The sequence below is a fragment of the Microtus pennsylvanicus genome, chromosome X (genome assembly GCF_037038515.1).
Source record: "Microtus pennsylvanicus isolate mMicPen1 chromosome X, mMicPen1.hap1, whole genome shotgun sequence".
Classification (NCBI taxonomy): Eukaryota; Metazoa; Chordata; class Mammalia; order Rodentia; family Cricetidae; genus Microtus; species Microtus pennsylvanicus.
In genome coordinates this window covers 131,471,641-131,494,969 of record NC_134601.1, presented here as the reverse complement: position 1 = coordinate 131,494,969, position 23,329 = coordinate 131,471,641, and the positions used below count along the sequence as shown (strand labels likewise).

At 41.4% G+C, this 23,329-nt stretch overlaps 1 protein-coding gene across 1 annotated transcript; it reads right to left on the bottom strand.

Moving 5' to 3' along the window:
* Nucleotides 1-20,796: 20,796 nt before the first annotated feature.
* On the bottom strand, nt 20,797-22,299 carry LOC142840971 (germ cell-less protein-like 2). The gene has a single exon (XM_075957651.1). It carries the CDS (start codon nt 22,297-22,299, stop codon nt 20,797-20,799), a length of 1,503 nt encoding a protein of 500 aa, XP_075813766.1.
* Nucleotides 22,300-23,329: the final 1,030 nt, after the last annotated feature.

Genomic DNA, 23,329 nt, shown 5'->3' with positions numbered 1-23,329 from the left:
TCCCTGAGTTTAATGATCAGCAATACCATAAGAAGGATGCTCATCAAGAAGCACATATTTGACTTTAAGCAATATACAGGGTTAAGATAAACCTTGAACAGACAAAGACAGCTTCAATTCAATGACAGATTTGGATAAATTTGCTTTTGATAGTGGCACCAAGATAATATCACTTCAATTTTTAAATGTCCCCAAGTTTGCTTGGCTTTTTGTACTACCTAAAAAGATTAACATCTCATCCAAAGTCTTAATGTTGAAATTTAAGAACAAAATGTAGATCACTTGAACAATGAAACCAGTGGACTGCACATAGAATGTCCAACAGTATAACTTCTGTATTTTCCTAGAACAAGAAAGCTTAGTCATTGTTATTAAAATACTGCTACAAAAGAGATATAGAAAAAGTGGGTGAGGAGAGGTTAATTGAATTGCAAAGTTCTAGGAAGCAATAATTTCTGCATTATAATCTCAATACGTGCGTTACTGACACACAGGCAATGATAAATTTGTATGCAATCCCTGTCCAAATCTGTTTGACTTTAGTAAAAATAAAATTATTCAAGATTTTTATTAGAAGGATTCATTGTGGGATATTAGTTTAAGACGTGTTATATTTGTTTATTTTATGAAATATTTAATGATGCAAAGATTCTTTTATACTGCATTTGTTTAACTCTGTAAAACCATGTTATTTGGCCTAATAAAGAGATGAATGGCCAATAGCTAGACAGGAAAGGAATAGGCAGGACTGCCAGGCAGAGAGAATAAATAGGAGGAGAAACCTAGGCTCAAGAGAAGAGGAGGAGTGAGCAAAGGAGAAAGAAGTAGAGGAGGATGCCTGGGGCCAGCCACCCAGCCACACAGCTAGTCACAGAATAAGAAGGGAAGAAAGACATATAGAATACATAAAGGTAAAGAGCCCAGAGGCAAAATATAGAAGAGAAATGGGTTAATTTTAGTTAGAAAAGCTTGCTAGAAACAAGCCAAGCTAAGTAGGCATTCATAAGTAAGAATAAGCCTCTTGTGTATTTATTTGGGAGCTAATCCAAAGAGCAAAGAGAAAAAACCCTACAAGATTCTATATTATGCTATTGAAATCACAAACCAGTGATTCTCAAATTTTAGAAAATGTGTTATTAAATTCAGATTGAATCAAATTCTCATAGATTCTAATTTGACATGTTTAGAAGTCAGTGTACAAAAAATAGGCATTTTCCAGTTATCGTCAATAGGGCTTTTGAGGAAGGAGTGTAATTAGGACTAATTGCTGCCAGCTTTGTTTCAAGGTCTCAGCAGCAGCAACAGTGCCTGCAGTAATTTGAAAGAGAAATGTCTCCTATAGGTTTTTGCTTTTGAGTACTTGTTTCCCAGTTGGTGGCACTGTTGGCGGAGGCTCTGGGGGGAGGTTACAGCTTTGATGGAGGAACTAAATCATAGAAGAGTTCAGAGTCCATAGCCTCACCCCACTTTTTGTTGTTGTTCTGTTTTGTGCTTGCAATTGAAGATATAATCTCTCAGTTTACTGCTCCAGCTGCCTGCTGTTCCTGTTGTTCCTCCATCATAGACTCCAAAGAGTTGGAACCATAAGCCAAAATAAACTCTTTCTTCTATGTCACTCTTTTACATGGTGTTTTCATCATCGCTAGAAAAGTCACTGATGTTAAGTCTGTCTAATCCTTGCATTCTTTTATCCCAGATCCCGAAAGGTAATTTGGGTGTCTATTCTCAGTTTAAGCCTTAAGAAATCAATACAGATTCTGGGCTCAGTAGTTAGCAGGTTTGCTTATAATGCTCCAAGTCTTCCTGTCATTCTCAGTGATGATTTGGAAGTCTTTTCTCTGAAAACAACTATGGGATTTCATGCTGAAAACTCCTAGTCACAGCAATCAAAGGATTGTAAGTGCCAATGCTTATTTGCCAAACCAGGATCTCCTGATATAGTTGGTGGCAATGAAAACCAGGCTGGGTGGGAGGGGTTCTCAGCAAGACTGAGGCTAAGACAAGTTTATTTTAAGCAATCAGACATTTTATACATTTACCCAAACAGAATATAATGATGGTTGCCAGGATATAATAGCAGTTGCAAGCTAGATGGGTGCTCAAGACTAATGTCTAAGACTAGTTATGCAGTCAAGCTTCTACATGCTTTGCTGAGGTCTAGGGAGCACAGATACACACAGGTGGCCGGAATGCTTCAATGACTGAGGGATTACCTCAGTTTCTCAAGAAGTGAAAGGCTCACAATACCCCAGAAGCTATGGATTCTAATCTGAAAAAACACAGCTAGACCAGACCAACTTCATGATTCCTTGCAGAGGACCATGTCTTAACCTCAGTAGCCTCTTGTGAGACATCTAAGGGAATTTCTGCTTATATCTGCCACCCAAGAGTGAGTGCTCATTTCTTTGATTAGTGAATGCATGCTTATGGGACCTAACATAGGGGCCCTAGTGAGATAGTAAGGAAGAAGACAAAAACATGTCTGCCTAAGAAGGGCTTGTTCATTTAATGCACAGTGTGACGTTGGGTACTGCTGTATTTAGAATTATATATATATTTTCACTTAAAATCTGAGACTCCAAATAGCCTTATCCACAGCATCCAGCATGGTTCCAAGGACAGACTTGACTGAGGCATTCAGCGAATGAAGAAAAGACAGACAAATAGATACAAGGACAGGAATCTGGGATTGGGCTGTGTGCTCTCAGCGGGAGAAACCCAAGCACCCTGGAAGTTCAGTGTGTTTATTATATAGAGTTGAACAGGGAGGCAGGGTTATTGCATACATCTGGACAAGGAAGCAGGGTTATTACAGACCGATAAAGAAAGAGGCTGGGTTCCTATTATACCGTTGGATCAAGGGGACAGGTGTAGCTAATCTCTGCAGGAGCAGTCTCCGTAGGGAAGCAGACTTCATGCCACAAATATCCAGGGGGTAGGTTGGGGAGGCAGTCTTCGGGCCATAAATACCCAAGGGAGGAAGCTATTATGAACATTTTCAGCACACATTGTCAATACTTGCATTTGGTCCTGGTCCTCCTAGGAAGTTTGTGCCATCCCTCTGAGCCTGGGGCTATGGAATGCTTGACATGGCATACCCATGTCAACAGCTCAAACTCACTCAGGACTTCATGTATTCATGACTTGCCCCACTCCCCACAATTATCCGCAAGTAAAACAACGATGACATTAGCTTTCCCAGCTGACTCTGAACCAGAACTTATCTATTGGGAGTGCTCCCTCTATCAAGACTTGTGAGAGAAGGAAAGATGCAGGACAGATAGAAGATGCAAAACAACCCTGTCTCAATTGGGATTTCTATTGCTGTGGTGAAACATCGTGACCAAAAAGCATGTTGGGGAAGAAAAGGTTTATTTGCCTTACACTTCCATATGCTGTCTGTCACTGAAGGCAGTCAGGACAGGAACTCAAACAGGGCAGGATCCTGGAGGCAGGAGCTGATACAGTGGTCCTGGGGGATGCTGCTTACTGACTTGCTCCTCATAGCCTGGTCAGCTTGTTTTCTTATAGAACCCAGGAACTCCAGCCCAGGAATGACAACCACCCACGTTAGGCTGGGCCCTCCTATAATCAATTATCAAATCAAGAAAATGCCCTAAAGGCTTCCTCACAGGCAATATTATGGGGGAATTTTCTCAATTGATGTTCTTTCTTCTAAAATGATATTAGCTTGTGTCGAAGTGACACAAAACTAGCTAGCACAAAGCGCAGTACTGGCTCCAGGTGACCTCAAAAACAACTCTGTAATTGAGATGGCCCTCCTGAAATGCAGTCAGGGATAAGGTTTGCATACTTTCTAATATGACAGTCATTGAAGACACGAAGCTGTGGGAATTCAAACTTGTACACAACGGCTCTTTTCAGTGAATGGAAATTTCCAAAGGGCTGGCTTTTGGCAGCACTTCTAGTAGCCAGGGGAACCAGTCATTCTCTTCTCAAGGGAGTATTTGGACCACGCACGGCAGAAAGACTGGACTTGGATCTATGAGACCTTGTCCAGATCTCACATCCCATGACTCCAAGACTAGAGGAGGCTTTGGATTTCTGCCACTTGTGCCACCCACATATCCTAAGTAGAGTGAATGTCCTTGAAGCAGTTCAGCTGCGGGGTGCTACTTCCTCCACGGTCACTCACTGCTTCACATCCTCAGAGGACTTTGACTCCCAGGACAGATTCATCTCTGACTTCACTTCAGACTTCTACTGGAACTATGGGGATTCTGTAGAGACTCCCGGCCTAGGGACCTAGAGTAGATGCCAAAGATCTTATCTGCCCGGCCCCCGCCCCACAGTCCTCCAAAGACATCACATAGCTGTAGTTATATCCTGTGTCGATAGTCTGGTTTCCCAAACCTGGTCCATGAGAGATTCACTAAAGATGGAAAGGGCTGAGGGCGCTAGGATACACAATGTCTAAAGTTGTGCTGCCACCTGGTGGCTATGCTTAGGAGATGCCAGGAAATAACACATTTTAAGCGTTTCCTTTTCTTTGTTTAGGTAGTGGTAGGGACCAGACCCTGGGCCTTAGGATAAAGATGAAAAGTCATCTTCAGTATGGGATCCTCCTTGCCCCTTGGAAATAAGGAAAAAGTTTTGGTTCTGGATATCTTAAACCCCGTGTCCTTTCCTGTGTGTTAGTTTTTGACCATGCCAGATATAGTCTCTTGAAGAAGTGCTTCCAACTGCTCGTATTTCCTCTGGGCAGCGTTGGAATAATGTGTATGCCTGCAGCATAGCCCGAACTGTCCGGTAAGGTGTGCGGTGAGTGGAGGAAGCCCTGGGTGAATGTGTTGTTGACATGAGCACGGCCATGTCAAGGACCCAAATGCCTTAGAACCATGATAATTGGCAAAACCTTCCTCTGGTCAGAGTGCGAATGTTGATACTGTGTTCAGAAAGTATCAACCTCAGCTTCCTCCACCAAGATAACCGTAGCCTGAGAGGACTCCCTTACAGAGACCGCCTAGTGAGTGCACAAACACTCCCTGTTTCCCTGTAAATCTGTTTCTGCAATTTAGAGCTGAGTGTCCCTCCAGGTTGCTGTTGCAGTCAGTGCCCTCCAGCAGAGGGATCCCAAGCTACCCCTCAAGGATCTCAGCTTTTCTGTGTGTGTGTATGTTAGTTCTTCATTCCCTCCTTGCCCCGCATAGGTTAATCCCTGAGCTGTGTAGGATGGGCCAAGATGAACTGCATTGTGGTGTGTCTGCTGAGACAAATTCCAAGTCTGTGTTTTGGTTTTCTTGCTTTGCACATCTTCCCCCCACTCCTGAGCACTGTAAGTGTATTTCAACCATTCATATAACTCTACTTATTACTCAAAATATTTCTGGGTCTCTCACACAAATGTGAGCTGGGAGTGAGGATAACGCTGAAAATTTGTACCATTCTTTTTCAGCCTCTCTTTGTGCCTTAGCTTGTTTACCCAGTGATTCCTCCTGTCAGAGGTAGGTCTTCCATATCCCGTGGACCTGTTATTCGTAGCCCTGTTTTGTTCTTTCCTTCACTGTATTAAAATACCTGAGGGTGGAGGAAACTTACAAGGAAGACTGGTTCTACCTCCTACTTTCAGAAATTCTAGGCAATGGTCAGTTGGCCTCTTGGTTTAGGAGCATGTGGTGGCACTGTGGCAGGCGACACTGTGGCAGAGAGCACACAGTGAAACAAAGGTGCTCTCTCCTGACAATTACGAAACAAAAAGAGTGGAAGAGGCAGGTACTTCTCTGTCCCCACCAACAGCCAATTTCCCAAGGACATATCTTCTCTTAAAAGGTCCCTTCTCCTACATATTCTGTCACCTTCCAGTGGTACCACAGGCCTAGACTAAGCCTTTACCACAGGTGCCTTTGGAGAATGGCTCAGACTCCAGCCATAGCAAATAACATTCTTGCAAACCCCTTCTTCAGGATGTTCTTGTCTGATGGTAAACACTGGATCCCCCTATGTCCCCTGGTGCAATGCCTCTGGTCCACTTCCCTTTCTTGGGGGTGAAGAGGTGCTCCAGGTCAGGCAGTTATAATCCTCACAGGGCAAGCACACGCAGCAGATGGCATGCTGATGGGAAGAGAGGCCATGCATGCTTAAGAGAGTCCATGGAGACCTTTATCTGTGGCCTAGTTTATCCCACTCAACTTATCTCAAGCCACAGAGCCTGTTGCCTCTATCACTGGAAGAGGGTCTATATTTTCAATGGAAAGCTTGTGTTGCACCCACTTTTCAGATAACGGTGACTCAAGTTCATATGAACTTTTTGGAAAGAAACACACATTTCCCATCAAATAAACCACCTTTGTTTCTTGATACATCGACCTGTCAGGTTTCAAATGATTCCACCTGGGCTAGAGAACTACAAACGGCAAAGCACGCACATTAATTCCAAGAGCAATGGGCCCTATTACTCTATAAATACGAAGTCTCAATTATCAAAGACAAAAAGGCCAGGGACAGATCGGTGCACCATGGTACCAGAACAAAAATAAATTGCTAGCATTTTATTTTTTTTTTCATTTCTAGGTTTTTATTTTTTTTAAAGATACCTAACTAATACTTATTTAGAGCAGGGGTTCTCAACCTTCCAAATGCTGCAACCCTTTACTACAGTTTCTCATGCTGTGGTGACCCCCAACATAAATTATTTCATTGTTGTTTCAAAATTATAATTTTTCTACTGCTATGAATTGTAATGTTTTCTTTCTTTTTTGAGATTATTGGCTTTCTTTTTTTCTTTTTTAAATTGATTTTATTGAGCTGTACATTTTTCTCTGCTCCCCTCCCTGCCTCTCTCCTCCCCTTCAACCCTCTCCCATGGTCCCATGCTCCCAATTTATTCAGGAGATCTTGTCTTTTTTTACTTCCCAAGTACATTAGATCGATGTATGCTTCTTTTAGGGTCCTCATTGTTGTCTAGGCTCTCTGGGATTGTGATATGTAGGCTGGTTTTCTATGCATTATATTTAAAAACCATTTATGAGTACATATGATAATTGTGTTTCTGGGTCTACTCAATATGATATTTTCTAGCTCCATCCATTTGCTTGCAAATTTCAAGATGTCATTATTTTTTTCCTTCTGTGTAGTACTCCACTGACCTGGATATCAATCCACACACCTACGAACACCTGATTTTTGACAAAGAAGCAAAAAAACATCAGATGGAAAAAAAGAAAGCATATTTAACAAATGGTGCTGGCATAACTGGATATCAACATGTAGAAGATTTAAAAATAGACCCATATCTATCACCATGCACTAAACTCAAGTCTAAAGGGATCAAAGACCTCAACATAAAGGCCAGCCACACTGAACCTTATAGAAGAGAAAGTGGGAAGTACACTTGAACGCATTGGCACAGGAGACCACTTCCTAAATATAACCCCAGCAGCACAGACACTGAGAGAAACAATTAATAAATGAGACCTCCGGAAACTGAAAAGCTTATGTAAAGCAAAGGACATGGTCAACAAGACAAAATGACAGCCTACAGAATGGGAAAAGATCTTCACTAACCTCACATCAGACAGAGGTCTGATCTCCAAAATATACAAAGAACTCAAGAAATTGGTCATCAAAAGAACAAATAATTCAATTAAAAAATGGAGTACAGACCTAAACAGAGAACTCTCAACAGAGGAATCTAAAATAGCTGAAAGACACTTAAGGAAATGCTCAACATCCTTATTCATCAGAGAAATGCAAATCAAAACATCTCTGAGATTTCATCTTATACCTGTAAGAATGGCCAAGATCAAAAACACTGATGATAACTTATGCTGGAGAGGTTGTGGGGAATAGGGAACACTTCTGCATTGCTGGTGGGAATGCAAGCTGGTACAACCCCTTGGGATATCAATGCGGTGATTTCTCAGAAAATTAGGAAACAACCTTCCTAAAGACCCAGTAATGCCACTTTTCGGTATATATCCAAAGGATGCTCAATTGTGCCACAAGGACATGAGGACATGTGCTCAACTATGTTCAGAGCAGCTTTGTTTGTCATAGCCAGAACCTGGAAACAACCTAGATGCCCCTCAACAGAGGAGTGGATAAGGAAAACGTGGTCCATTTACACAGTGGAGTACTGCACTGCTAGCATTTTAACAAGAGACCAGAAGTTACCTGAATAGACTCGGGATGTCTCCGACTCAGCAGGCCTTGCTAGAGGCTACAAAGTGAGTAGCAGATCTGCTGGCTGAAAGGACCAGCCTGGGAAAGCCAGGCAGCTCACCTCTTCTCAAAAGCACATAGTTTCCCTTGGGCCACTATAACAATGTCACAGGTCAGGTGGTTAGAAACAACAAGCTGATTCTACAGTTTGGGGAAGTATGAGTCCAGGCTCAGAGTAAAGCATGGTCAAGTTCTAGTGAAGGTTCTCCTTTAGCTTTTTCCTGTTAGTCTTACTGTATCATTGCATGACAGAACACACAGGGAGGAACGTGGGTTCCCTCTCACTTATGACCTTTATAAAGGCATGAATCCTATTTATGAGCGCTAGGTGGCCACCTGGAAATCACTACATAGATCAGGTGGGCCTCCAATTCAGAGATCCACTTGCCTCTGCCTCTGGAGAACTGGGTTCAAAGACAAGCACCTGCACACCACAAGCTGTTAGAGTAATGTCATCAGTGAGTTGGGCATCAACTCTGGATTTGGAGAAAGCACAAATACTGCATAACGCTCCTTACACGGAATAGCGTCTGTCTCAGCTGTTAGCATTCTGGATTCTGGGGATAGCATTGCTTTTGTGTCCTCTGGCATACCCATATTTGAAGGTGCTTGCTGCTGTCAAGAGCGCGGTATTGACATTTAGTTCACCCTCCTTGCCTCTGCCCTGCCGCTGGCCATATGTGGAGGGAGGATGGTGATGAATGAGACACAGACACCTGAGGAAGGCCCACAATTCCAGGGAGCAGTGGCAGCAGAGAAGCTGCCTGAGGCAGACAGCTAGAGGGAGCAGCATGTGACAAGCCTCCTCTGTGACTGAGAAGCAAGTGCTGAGGGACAGGTGTCTCTTCAGATACTGCGGGGCAGCTGATCACACCCCCAAGCTCCTTCTGGCTTCAGTGGCTCCCCCATTCTTACTGGAACAGGCTTGCTGCTGATCCCCGACACAGTATAAGGAGAGGGTATTAAGGAAATCATGCATGCTATTGTTCTGAGCAGTAGCCAGAATGCTGGCCCCTGCAGAGCTGTCACCATGGTTACCGTGAGATTGCTTTCTATCAGGAGAAGAGTGACTCATGTAGTGAATTCTGTAGATGTCAGTGGGCACATCGTGCTCCATAAGGCACTCTGGCAGATTTGTCTTTAGGATCTGGGTATTGATTGTCATTAACAAGCTGTGCACAGACCAGTCAAATCTGCAGTAGACTGCAAGTATTGCTGTACACACCCCAGGAGGATCTCAGGTCTGGGACATTCGCAATGCCTTTCGCACATTAGGAACCCAAAGCTGGGACAGTATCACAGATCCTCCAATATGGAAATGCTTTCTGTTCATCCTTTGGACAGAAGCTGAGCACTCAGGGATGATTTTGCAGCAGAGGAAACACATACTCTACGTTCTGCCTAAGCTTTTCCATCAGGACAAACAAGATGAAATGGAGATTTCTGAGAATGAGGTAACTGGTTAGGCGCACTGAACAATGTCAATCATAGAACCAAACAAAACACAATGAGATAAAGCAAGGTCAGTTGATGCGGTCATAGACCAGAACTTATCTGTGTTTGGACATGTGAAGCGAGAGCTGGTGTGTGCCAAGACTTTTCCTGGGAGTCACAACACTTTTCTACTCATCCCAGATAGAAAGCCCACCACAGGACAAAGTACGGATAGCACCAATGTCCAAGTTAGTGACCAAGGAGTTTTATTCAGGTTTCTTACAGGAACAGAAATGACTCAAAGACACAGCTGTTTCCACATATTCCAGTCCAGCATTGGTGATGACTGCTCACAAAACCGGGGAATCAGGAGTACACTGCAGAGCCTGCAGGCTTATCAAATGCTCAGGAAGTGTCCTTCCAGGATACTCAGTTGGTCTAAAAACCTCTTCCAAGTAGCTTAGCTGATCTCTGCTTCTTCAAGGTAGCTGGCCTTGTCTCAGAGTCTTATTGGCAGGGGGTAGGTTTGTCTGAGTGTGACTCACAGCAATCTTTGTTGTTTACTCTTGGGAGGGAGGGGCCTAGTGAAACTGATCACTTTCAGGGACTTTCTGAAGCTCTTTGAGGTTGTTTACTTCTGGTTTAAGGAGCCTCTCACAGCTGTTTGTAACTCCAGTTCCGGTGGATCTGATTCCCTTATACGTACATGCAGGCAAAACACCAATGCACGTAAAGTAAAAATAAATAATGTTTTTTTTTTTAAAAAGAGTCTCCCTGAAGGATTAAATGTTTCAATCCCTGAGGACTGCTACACACATATGTTGCCAAGTTGTGTTTGGATTGAGGCATGAACCAAAGGTCAGGACCATACAGAAGAAAGTGGGCAGTGCTAACGTGATCCCAGGGTTCCGCTGGCTGGAGACGTGTTTTACCTTTCAGACACAAGAGGGAAACGGAAATTTGGAGCAGGATGTGAACCAGGAGTGAGGTCGGTAAAGAGCTCAGAAGTCTTTGGTAGATTTTATTAGAGTTCCCAGAGGAGGTTCCAAGGACAGTGAAAGACATGGATCCAGAGACTAAGAGAAGGGAAGGGATACTGGGCAAATGGCTGGTGATGGACCAGTGTTTGTCTCTAAGGGGGTGATATCCTACAGAAAAATTTGGTGGGTGGGAGAACTGTTCTTTCTTGATTTTGGGGCTCGTGTTGTTACATGCAGTCACAGGCATTTTATGCAGAAAGACTGTATGGATTTGTAATGCCTAAAGTCCGGATCTCCAAAATACCACCATGAGACAGAATCCAGTGCAAAAGCAAAGACTCTTTACTGCAAGTTAACTCTGGCATCTCTGTCCATCTGAAACAGCAACAGCAGAGCTGGAGAGACCCTGAGCAGTTTGGGGCCAGTCGGACACGGGGAGGGGGAGGTTGTTATAGTGGCCATGAAAACGGGGGCGGACCTGGTGAATTCCAGACCTTTATAGCTCAACTCGGGATTGGCTCAAACCCTGACTAGAGGTATCTGGATTGAGCTGATTGGCTGCCTTGGGTCTAGGGGTATTGCAATAGTGTTGTCTTAGCAGGAGAACACCTGGAGTTTTTTTTACACGTTTCTGATTGGCCTCTTCTGTGGGATAAGGTGTTGCCCTTTCCTGAGTGGCCTCTCTCAGTCGGGTGTGACGCTGCCTGTTTCTTATTGACCCCTCCCTGTGCGCTAAGGTCAGGTGAAGATTGGGGCAGTCTTGCCTCACTAACTGGAAGAGGCTGTCTCCCGCTAAGGTCAGGAGGAGTTCACATTTCTAGACTAGAAGCAGCTACTTCCCTACTCAGGGATTGGTTGAGTTTTCCTGCTCAGGGATTGATTGCTTTTGATTTTCAGTTGGTCAGGGGTAGTGATGGTTCTGATTTCTGTGCCAAACTGTTTTGGTGCCAAACTGTGTTTCTTCCACTCGTCCTTTTTAGCATTTTGGCTCTAATTTTAGAGTCAATGTTTATTTCTTTAACTGGTTCTGATTCTAGAGGGCAAGTGTGGTTCTTTGGCTCCGGTTTCAGGGTCAGGGTGTTTTTCTCTGGTTCTAGGTTCAGGGATAAGGTGTTTCTTTTGCTGGTTCACGTTCTAGACCCTGGGTGTGTTTTTTTCACTGGCTCTGGGTTCAGAGTCAGGGTGCTCAGTGATTGTACTATGGCTACAGATCTGCTGGTGCCTGAGACTCTCAGATTTAAAACTACACTTCAACGAAAATAATCAATTAACTCAACATAGTCTCAAAACACACACATTTTTTCCAAAATCAATAAAATATAAAATTTGTCTTCAAGTAGAAAGTTATGAAATGAAATGAGAGGGAAAATGGTCTGTGTTAATGGAGAGACAGTCCATGTCAGCAGAGTGGAAGACTCCAGGATACAGGCTGTGTGGATGGAGAGATGGTCAATGCCAGCAGAGTGGAAGACTCTAGGATAAGGGCTGTGTGGATGGAGAGATGGTCCATGTCCACAGAATGGAAGACTCCAGGATAAGGGCTGTGTGGATGGAGAGATGGTTCATGTCCACAGAGTGGAAGATTCCAGGATAAGGGCTGTGTGGATGGAGAGATGGACCATGTCAGCAGAATGGAATACTCCAGGATTAAACACCATTCCTCTATTTTCAACACCAATAAAAGTCTATTTCCTGCAAGTACCTGCTCTACAATTCCTTTTTAAAAAATTTAACTCTCAAAGCAAAGGGATATTCCCTGAAAAAAGAGGTATGAAGTTAAAGTGTCATATCTCAGATGGAAAGGGATCCACCAAATGTAAGCATTGCAGCTTGGATGGATAGGAATCCTGACAGTTGGGATCCAAGGAATACTGAGTGTTACAGCTCGGTGGAAAGTGTATTCTGGTAGTCAAGAGCCAGGGAATAGCACAGATCACAGTTAGCTTAGCAGTTTACATCCCTGCTCTAGGGAAAGGTTTCCCCAATGTCATAGCTCTGCCCCAGCAGGAAAGGGTTTCCCTAACAAAGTTGTTACAGTTGTTATAGCGAGTGTGGTGCTCCAGAGTGTAGCAACTCTGCTGCTAAGAGAAGGTTTCCACAGCAAAAGTGTTACAGCCCTACCCTGTACCACTCTGCTCCTCCATCTCTGCTAGGGGAAGGAACCCCCAGGAATAGTGTTGCAGTCCTGCTCTTCTCTGCTCTGCTCCAGCAAACAAACCTTGTTCAAGAGATTTATTGAGAGGGAAAAATCCAGAAGAGTGACTGCCTCTTCCAGGGTGGAAGAAGAACAGCCCCAAACTGAATGGGCACAGGCCTTACATAGGGCTTCTTAGGAATGAAGTTTGTCCAGGGAGAAGACGGATTGGTTAGTTTTCCCTGCTCAGGGATTGGCTAGTTTAGTTGGTCAAGGCTGGTGATGACTCATTTCAGAGCAAAACTGTGTTTCTTTCACTGTCATTTTTATGCTTTTGACTCTAGTTTTGGGGCCAGGGCATATTTCTTTCACTGACTCTGATTCTAGGGACCACATGTGTTTCATTGGCAATAGTTTCAGAGTCAGGGCATGATTCTTTGGTTCTGGGTTCAAGGCTAAAGTATTCTTTTCCCTGGCTTAGGTCTAAACATAGATAAGAATTATGGACTAATTTAAGTTGTAAGAGCTAATTAATAATAAGCCTGAGCAAATAGGCCAATCAGTTTGTAATTAATATAAACCTCTGTTTGTTTTGTGGGGACTGAATGACTGTGGGGCAGGGCAAGACAGAAACTTCCATCTACACAGTAAGAGGATATGAATAAATGCCTCAAAATAAGACCATGAGAGCACAAAGTAACAACTGAATTAAGTAATAAAACCTACTTAAGTAATGAAAAAATAGACTTTACCAAAGAAATAGAATCACTAAAGAAAACCCAAACTGAAATAAAATGTATAAAATGAAGATGAAAAATTCAGTATGTCAAACTAAAACCTCAGAGGAACATCTCACTAATAGATTAAAAAGCATGAAAGAAAATATCTACTTTGTCGTAAGACAGTAGATAAAATACATAAACCAGTCAAAGAAAATGTGAAATCTAAAAAAAAAATACAATCACAAGACATCAAGGAAATCTGGGATACTGTGAAAAGACCTAACTTATGAATGATAGTTATGGAGAAATAAGAATAAACACAGGTCAAAGGCAGAGGAAATATTTTTAATAAAATCATAGAAGAAAATTTCTCTATTCTAAAGAGAGAAATTCCTATAAAGGTCCAAGAGGCATACAGAACACCAAATAGACAAAATCACAAGAGAATCTTTCCATGACAGGTAATAACCAAACAGAAAAAAGTAAATTAAAAGCTGCAAGGGGAAAAAAACAAGACATAAAGGCAGACCTATTACAATAAACACCTGCTTCTCGATGGAGACTCTTAAAGCCAGAACAGTCTAGATGGAAATTCTCCAAGTCACATCACACTATTTAACTCAACAGAATTATAAATCAAAATCACTAGAGAAAGAAAAAATATTTCATAATTGAAAGCAAATATTAGAAGATTCCGTGCACCAATCCAGCTCTACAAAAGGTACTAGAAGGAAAAAAACAACCCACAGTCAACACCATCCTAAACAGAGAGAAAAACACAGGTACTCCACTAAAATGAGGAACAAGCTTGTTCTGAAGCCTGTCCTGGAACTTGCTTGTAGCCCAGGCTGGCCTCAAGCTCACAGTAATGGGGTTAAAGACATACACCATCACCCCCTGGTCTCTACCTGAAGTCTTAACTAGAGAAAAAAGACAACTGAAGGAGACCAAGGAGATTCAAAGAGGAAATAAAAACGCAAAGCAGACTTATTTGCAGTTCTTATGATTTTATACATAAAAGACAGCAAGATTCCATCAAGAAATTTCTTCAGTTGATTAGCACCTATAGCAAAGCTGCAGTATATAAAATTAGCACACACACACACACACACACACACACACACACACACACAGAAAGAGAGAGAGAGGTAGCCTCCAGAAAACTGTACTTTTCACAACAATCTCAAGAAATATCTTGGGGCAACATTATCCAATTAGGTGAAAGACTAACATAATAAAATCTCTTTAAGACAGTGAAGAAAGAAATTGAAGAAAACACCAGAAGATGGAGAGATTTCCCATGCATTGTTAGTATTAATATAATAAAAATGTCCAACTTAACAAAATAAATCTACTGATTCAATGTAATCTCCATAAAACTTTCTATATATTTTATCACAGATCTTGAAAGGAAAATTTTCAGTTTCATATGGAAACAAAACAAAAAAGTCAAGGAGAGCTAAAACAATCCTGAATTTTAAAGCAGAAAAAGAAGAAGAACTGCTGGAGGTCTTGCCATTCCCAATTTCATGTTATACACAAAGCTACAGTAATAAAAACAGCGTGGTATTTGAAGGAAAAAAAGACTCTGTGATCAATGGAATCCAATAGAAGAAACAGAAATAATTCAGACACCTAATATTTGACAAAGAAGCCAAAATTTAACACTGGAGATAAAAAGACATCTTCACCAAATAATACTGATCACAGTAGATGTCTACATGTAGAGAATTGCAAGTTTAGTTATATTTATCACCCTGCAAAAAAAAAAACCCAACAGATTCAGCTCCAAATGGATCAAGGACCTCAGTATAAGGCCACATACACTGAATTTGATAAAAGAGAAGTGGGGCGTAGCCATGAGATCATTGGCACAGGAAAAGACTTTCTGAATAGGACACATAGGCACTAATAACAACAATTAATAAATGGGACCTCATGAAACTGAAAAGCTTCTGCATGGCAAAGGACACAATCATTCAGATATAGGCAGCCTACAGAATGGGAAAACATTAGTTATACATCTGAGAGAGGGTTAGTGTCTAGAATATATACAGAACCAAAAGAAGTCAAGAAAGCAAATAACCTAGTTAAAAACGAGGGAGAATAAAACTAAACAGAGAGTTCTCAAAAGATGAAGCAAAAATGGCTGAGAAACATTTAAAAATCACTCACCATCTCTAGCCATCAGGGAAATGAAAATTAAAACTACTTTAAGACTCCATCCTACTCCAGTCAGATTGGCCCAGATCAATACATCAAAGGACAGCACATGCTGTTGAGAATAGGGAAAGAGGAACATTTTTTCATTGCTGGTGGGAGTGCAAACTGGTACAACCCGTATGGAAATCACTGAGGTTTCTCAGAAAGCCGAAAACTGATCTACCATAAGATCCAACCATACCCTCTTGAACACAATCAATTCTACCTTCTACTACAGAGACATGTGCTCATCCATGTTCTTTCTTACTCTATTCAGAATATCCAGAAATTGGAAACAGCTTAGGTGATCAGCAGGTAATGAACAGGAAAGGAAAATATGGTAAAACTATGCTATGCAATATTAGTCAGCTGTTAAGAAGGCTGAAACTATGAAATTTTCAGGTAAATGGATGGAGGCTGAAACAACCATCCCGAGTGAGATAACCCAGACACGGAGAGATAAATATTGCACATTTTCTCTTCTATGTGGATGTTAGCTTTTATGGTTAGATATGTGTCTTTCTGTTAAAATAACAATAGAGGTCGGGTAACTAAGGAAGTATCGGAATGGAGGAGGGGATCTTCCCAGGAAGGGAGAGAAAATGTGATAAAAAGACTTAGGGAAACTGGACTAAATAGGATTAAATAGGGAGAGGCATGGGAAGGCAAGGAAAGGGGGCTGTGGTGAGGGACAACTAAGGCAACGGGCTTTTGCAAAGCCATATGGAAGCCTTCTACTGTAGAAGTTTCCTAAAATATATCCTTTATGGGGGTGGTTGTTAGTTTATTTTTTTTTTGCTGTGTGTGTGTGTGTGTGTGTTTGAGAGAGAAAGAGATAGAGAGGGAGCGAACATGAATCTATGTGGGAAGAGAAGTGGGGAGGATCTGGGAGGACTCAGGGAAGAGGAAAGGATTTTCCAACAATATATTGTTGGAAAAAATAATAATAACAAGGAAATTTTAAAAAATGAATGAAATAAGATTGTTTCTGGGAAAATGGATGCAAGTTGGGATCACCATATTAAGAAAACTGAGACTCAGAAAAACAAAGATTATATTTTCTTTTATTTATGGAACCTCTGTTTTGTATAAAATATTAAACATTTTATGTGACAAAAATATGACATGAAAGCAGAAAAAGGAAGCAGGGAAGAGATTAGCAGGAAGAAGAATGAAGAAACTGAAAGAAGGAAGGGTTTGGATAGTGGATATGGTAATGTCCTAATACTTAACCTGTCTTCATGACACCTAACAATATTTGCAATAGACATTGACCAATGAAAAATGAAAAATTGAAAAATTGAAGATTAAAAAAAAAACATAAAGACATCCTCCTAGAAATTGGAAGGAAACAAGATCGCCGGGTAAAAGTTGGGAACAAATCCAGCTGGACCGGGACTGAACGAGCATGTGATCAAACCAGACTCTCTGAACAACAATGGGAGCTGACTGAGAAGCCATTGATAAAGGCACTGGGACTTGTTTCTACTGCATGTACTGGCTTTTTGGGACCTTAGTCTATTTGGATGCACAGTTTCCTAGGCCTGGATGTAGGAGGGAGGGCCTTGGACTTCCCACAGGGCAGGGAACCCTGTCCTCTCTTAAGGAGGGAGAGGGAGGAGGGTGAGTGGGGGAACTGGAGGGGAATGGGAGGAGGGGAGAAAGTGTAAATTTTTGAATGGAAAATTTTTTAAAAAGATGACTTTTGTAATAGTTGATTGCGTTGTATACTACTGGGTAAAATCTAAGTGTCTTTTTTCTAAACTAAGAAAGTGATCTGCCCTCTCCATTTGTAGTGTATTCAAAATCACTCCTGTAATTGGTTTAAAGAAAATAAATTTTGGAAATTAAAATTCAAGATTTAAATAAATATAAAAGACCCAATAGCACAAGTAGAGTGTGGTTCTTAGTCTTGTCATCCTCAATCTATAATCACGCAGGAATGGTGGCATGCCTGTGTGGGGTATGTTATTACGTTCATTGAGATAGGAAGCTCTGCCCACTATAGGTGGTGTAGTTTCCTGTTTGGACACTCCTAGACTGTATAAAATAGAGGAAGCAAGCTGGGAGCTAAGAGAGCATTTATCGTGGGATGGTTGTGGCGACAATGTGACTAGCTACTTCAAGCTCCTATTGCTCCTGTGAACCCTTAAGTTTTCCCACTTAAGTTGCTTTAGGAGACGACTTCTAGCACAGCAACAGAAAAAGAAATTAAGACACAAATTGGTAGAGAAGTGGGGCTGTTGCTTTGTAGACCATAAGTGATTCTTTGGCCTCCCTCTGCTTACCTGTTTTGGGCTGAAGTGTGCAGGAGTTTGGTACTCTGGACTAGAGAAGCTTTAACAAGCTGGAAGGAGACGGTAATGTACAATTCCGGTAGAAGCTCAAAGACAAGAACTCTGAGAGACATGTGGACACTAGCGGCCAACACATGAGGTTTCAAAAGGAACTCTATCCTGATATTTTGCCCAAGAATCTGTCTTCATTCTCTCCATATTCTGAGATCCCGAATAAAGTTCCATTTAAAGATAATGGGCTGGTTTGTTTTGCAGAGGAAATTTCAAGACAGGTAAGCATAGGCTGGAGAGATGGCTCAGTGGTTAAGAGTACTGACTGCTCTTCCAGGGTATCTAAATTCAATTCCCAGCCCTCACATAGTTGCTCACAACCTCTGCAACTTCAATCCCAGGGGGTCCAATGCTCGTTTCTGGCCTTTTTGGACACCAAGCACACAAGTAATATACAGGCATACGTGCAGGTAAAATACCCACATGCATAAGTAAGATAAATTTAAAAACAGGTGAGTATTCAGGCTAGTTCTGAGGAAGCAATTGGAACTGGTACAGAGATCAGCACTACTGAAGGGAAAGCTATGTTTCCCTGGGGCCTTAGGGAAGGTGTTCTGAGGGCAAAGCACAAGTCCTTGGAGCCTCCATCATGTGGTGAGCCTACTCCATTTAAAGAGAGAATATCTAAGTGAAAGACCTTATTTTCTTTAAAAGGGAACTGCCCAAGAGTGTTTTCCCTAGAAGTATATAACTTATTTTTTATTTTGTGTGTTCACAATTAAGAAACTTCCGAGTTTTAAATATTTGAAACTGTTTGGGGATGGTCACCCCACACATTACAACTCTTCCTCCCAAGGTTCAGGGAATACTGAAGAATAGGGTGGCAGAAAGCTTATTAAGATTCAGAAGTCAGGGAAGACAGTCACAAAACTATGTCTTTACACATGACAGGAAATGACACTCAATTTTCCACAGCCATAATTGCATACACAATATACAGGTCTTGCACACGACCTGTCTCATCACTATTCCAGTATAGTTGGTGGAGAAGCTTACTACAGTTGGTTGATAAGCTCCGGACAGTTGAGAACTGCCAGGGGAGAGAAAGTCAGTTTTCTTCAGAGATAGGATCCCTGGTAAGTTATCCATATACAGTGGACAGCCATACAGCCATGGAAATATGGACAACAAGTTGATCTCAGACCTACAGCCATGTCCATATGAATGGCAAGTTGAACTCAGTAGTATAAGTAGTATAAGAACAAATAAAGCTGGGAGGGGGTGTGAGAAGATAGACCCAGTAGTTGCTGGGAGTTAGTGAGTATAGAAACAAAATATGTTCATGTATGAAAGAAAACCAGTAAAGATAATTCATACAAAGACTTTGTTGGAAATGTTTATGGGGACCTTTAAAGTTGGACTAAATGCATTTTTCTTTTCTCTTCTTTTTTTTGAGCTCTACGTTTTTTTTCTGCTCCCCTCCCTGCCTCTCCACTTCCCCCTTCAATCGTCCATCAAGGTCCCCAAGCTCCCAATTTACTCAGGAGATCTTGTCTTTTTCTATTTCCCATGTAGATTAGATCCATGTAAGTCTTATTAGTGTCCTCATTGTTGTCTAGGTTCTCTGGGATTGTGGTTTGTAGGCTGGTTTTCTTTGCTTTATGTTTAAAAACCACCTATGAGTGAATACATGAACGCATTTTATACCACGACATGGTGGTGAGCCTATGAAGAGGAAGGGATTGAAGGTTGTGGCTGAACAGTGGTGTGATTGGGCGTCATGTGGACAAGGGGCAGAGTTGTGACTGCTAGAGCTGTCAGCTTGGCATTGGAGAAAGCTGAGGACTTGCACTGCACTCATGTCTTTTTATTATTGAGGATGTTATGTGACGAGCTGCGGCAAAGTCCTGCGGTGATGGAGCATCCTCTTGAAGCTTGAGATAAAATAAACCCTCTCCCTTAAGTTGTTCTCCTAAGGGAGTTCTATCACAGCAATCGGGAAAGAAACTAAGGCAGGGAAAGTGAAATAACTCTTTCTTGATAGCCAGAAGACTGGAATCATGAAGATCCATGTTCCATTTCCTGGCTTGTTTATCCCTTTCAAAACTTGCATTCTTTGCTACTTACAGTGACATAAATATATACACATATGTATGTAAACATAGATACTTCTATGTAAACACACTGAATATATAATATACTTGTTTACATAGCAGATGGCATGTTCGATTATAAGATAAATATCCATTTTGTGCATGAATAGTTAAAGATAATCGGCAGTAAAAGTTATCCAAATCATGTAAAATGATCTGAAAACCAATTTTAAAATACCAACATGTTATATGTTACACTATCTGGAAAACCCTGACACTATTTGGTTATTTGAAAGCATAATCAATAGTGAGTAATCTCAATTATTTTCTTAACCAACGACTTATATCTTATACACATATAAATAAGCTACAATTCACAACAGTTTGGACAATGAAGAAATTTTTTTTATTCTGTCTCAACCTTGGCTGTCGTCAAATCTACTCAACAAGTTCATTTTGCTGATTTTCCTTGCAAATACGTCTCTTATTGCCGTTCGAAGCTTGATCGTTGATGGTAAATAAAAATCAAAATAGCAGTTTCTTCTGATTTGCTTTGACAAATTCATTGTTGGATGTGGAATTTTTCTTCAGAAATGTATTAAAATAAAGTGCAGATGGAATTGAGTCCTCTGTGGTGGTGCTAGACTCCTAAGAATTTTCATTTTGTTGTTGGTCATCTTAACTACATTTACAGCACAGCCTTCAAGTTAATGAATCAATCAATGTTTGTAAGCTGCTTCTATGGTCTAATAATTGACAAGATCACACATGTTCGGTATTTTCTGACGGTACAAACAGAAAATTGAAGAATATATATAAGGGGAAACTTAAAATTGTATCATCTAACTTCATTACAATTTGTTCCTCATTATATTCTAAGGTAATAATTTTGTGACCAGTTGTTTTACTGAATGCTACTTTCCCATTGGAATCAAAACACACCACCGTTATTTTGAACACTATGTTTCGTACATGTTCTAAACAACATCCATCATACCGCTGACGACTTTCCGTAAAAATGATGTGACGGTTGATAAAGGTGACGCTTATAGGGAAACTAAACCTAAAATCTGACCACTTCCAGGAGTATCTACCATCTCTCCTAATCATTGTACCACATCTCATGCCGCAGTCTTCGAGTTCTTCACTGATGATTCGTGGCCCTATTTCCCTCTCTTCTTGTTCTTGAAGCAAAGCCAGCCATTGCTGTTTATAAATGGGTGTCAGCCATTCTAAAGGTATTAGATGATCTTGTTCAAGAGTAGCTGTGTCATTCAGATCACAGATGATATGTTGAAACCTCAGTTTTTTAAAAATTGGCTGAAATATTAGTCCTTCTTCACTTTCAAGAAAACTGATGTTATCAATGCGTTTCATGCGCCTGTAAAGCCAGGTGTCGGACTTAGTTAACATCTGCCTCACTGTGCCTTTCCAGGATGGATTAAAATAAAGGAATATCCACTGTTTCAGGGTGGTGTAGATGTCCATTTCCTTTCGCATAACTAGTAAATCAGGTGAAGAAATAAGAAGATACATGAGCTTTGTATCAATTTCCCTGTAAAGTTCAACAGTTGGATGAGTCATCAAGTTGCTGAGAAGCCAGTCAAAGCAGCGTGTCTTTATAGATTTCAGTCCATATGTTTCTGCTGCTGTGTAGTATGAGCACACGGTTTCCCTAGTGATGTTGCTGTTCATGATCTCTTTACATTGCCGGATGACATGCTCCACCTGAAGCAGGTATGCTGCTGCCAAAATGTGAGGCGCTCGCCGGGGTGGTATTGGCAAGTCCTCGTCCCTGTAAAATGACCCAAACATAAAGTGCAAGGAGCCGACATCTATATCCTTGTTCTTAATCTGCAGGTCAACAACACCACTGTGGGGTTCTTTCCAAGTATCTTTTAGCATCTTAGCAAAGAAGGGTGACTGACATAAAAACGCTTTGTGTAGAGGCCATTCTACTTCAAGTGCACGGATTCGAATGTCGGTATCCTTCCCGTCCAAAAATAAATTTTCGTATGCATACTTAGATGATAGCTTCGGTTTTTTCCTGTAGACGGTGTCAAAAAGTTGCTGTAGGTTGACTGCCTGGTTCCGAGATTCGTTGATGTTAGGGGTTGGTGCCACAGAGTCCCAAATACCCCATTTGCGCTTGCGACTGCCAGAGATGTAACTGGGACCTGGAACTGCGTTGTCTTCTGGCTGAGCTGACTCTGCCAAGCCAGAATCACTGCTTCTCAAACTGCTGTGGCTGTTTAGAAGCCCCATGGATGAAGTCACCCAGCACCTCTCAAAGAGACTCGCAGAAGCTTCTCTGCCATGGCATTGCTGACAGGTCCGTGTCAGCCAGTACTGCCTAGGCTAGCTGAATTTCTCTAGCTCAGGCTCAAACGTCACAGAGCAGACAGGCACTCATTCGTCATTGTCTACTATTGCCCTTCTGGAGCAGTGGCCCCGCCCCCTGGCAACAGGCCCCTTTAAAACTATGAAGTGTGATCTAGCTTCTCCCTACTTCAACTTCCCTCCTTCTCCTTCCTCTCTCCTTCCCTCCTCCTCTCCCTTCCCTTCTACCTAATTTCCTTCTTTCTTTCCTTTCTTCTTTTCCTTTCCCCATTCTCCTCCTTTCCTCTGCCCCCTCCTTTTCCTCCATGGTTTCTAAACGGGTCACACTATGGTGTTGACGATGACCTCACTCAAATAGTCAAAACCACCCGCCTCAGTCTTTTAAGTCGAATCTTCTTTTCCATAAAGATAATGACCATGTCAAAGCTATCATGATGAGTGTTAAAGATTGTACATATTCCAACTTCCACCCCTGGGGTGCGATAGATCACTTCCTGTCAGTAGTATTTTTTTTTTGGTTTTTCGAGACAGGGTTTCTCTGTCAGTAGTATTGATGTAATATTTACCAACAGCTCTTAGCAATTCAAATGGTAGACACTGCTATTGCTTATTTTATTAGTCAGTTTTGATTATTCTAAAAGAAGAGTATTGCTTTCATGTATGTAACAGTATATATACATATGCCCAAAATTTCTGTGTATGCTTTGCCTTGTCTATATCAATATAAAGATATTTTGTTTACTTAAGGTTCTTTATACATCCAGTTATTTTATTAATGTGTATATGTATGCATTTTTTTATGTTTTTCTTTGACAGATTTGCCTTTGCCTATTAAGTGACTATGGTACTCTTTTAAATAAACTTCAATTCTTTCAAAACCAAGCAAATTTTTAATTATTTGGTTTTATGTTTCAGAGAAGAATTCCCCCTCAACTGAAATAAGACAAATATCTCT

Bases quoted from the DNA above. Each gene is read 5' to 3' on its own strand.
- LOC142840971 (XM_075957651.1), bottom strand. From the start codon at position 22,299: ATGGGGCTTCTAAACAGCCACAGCAGTTTGAGAAGCAGTGATTCTGGC.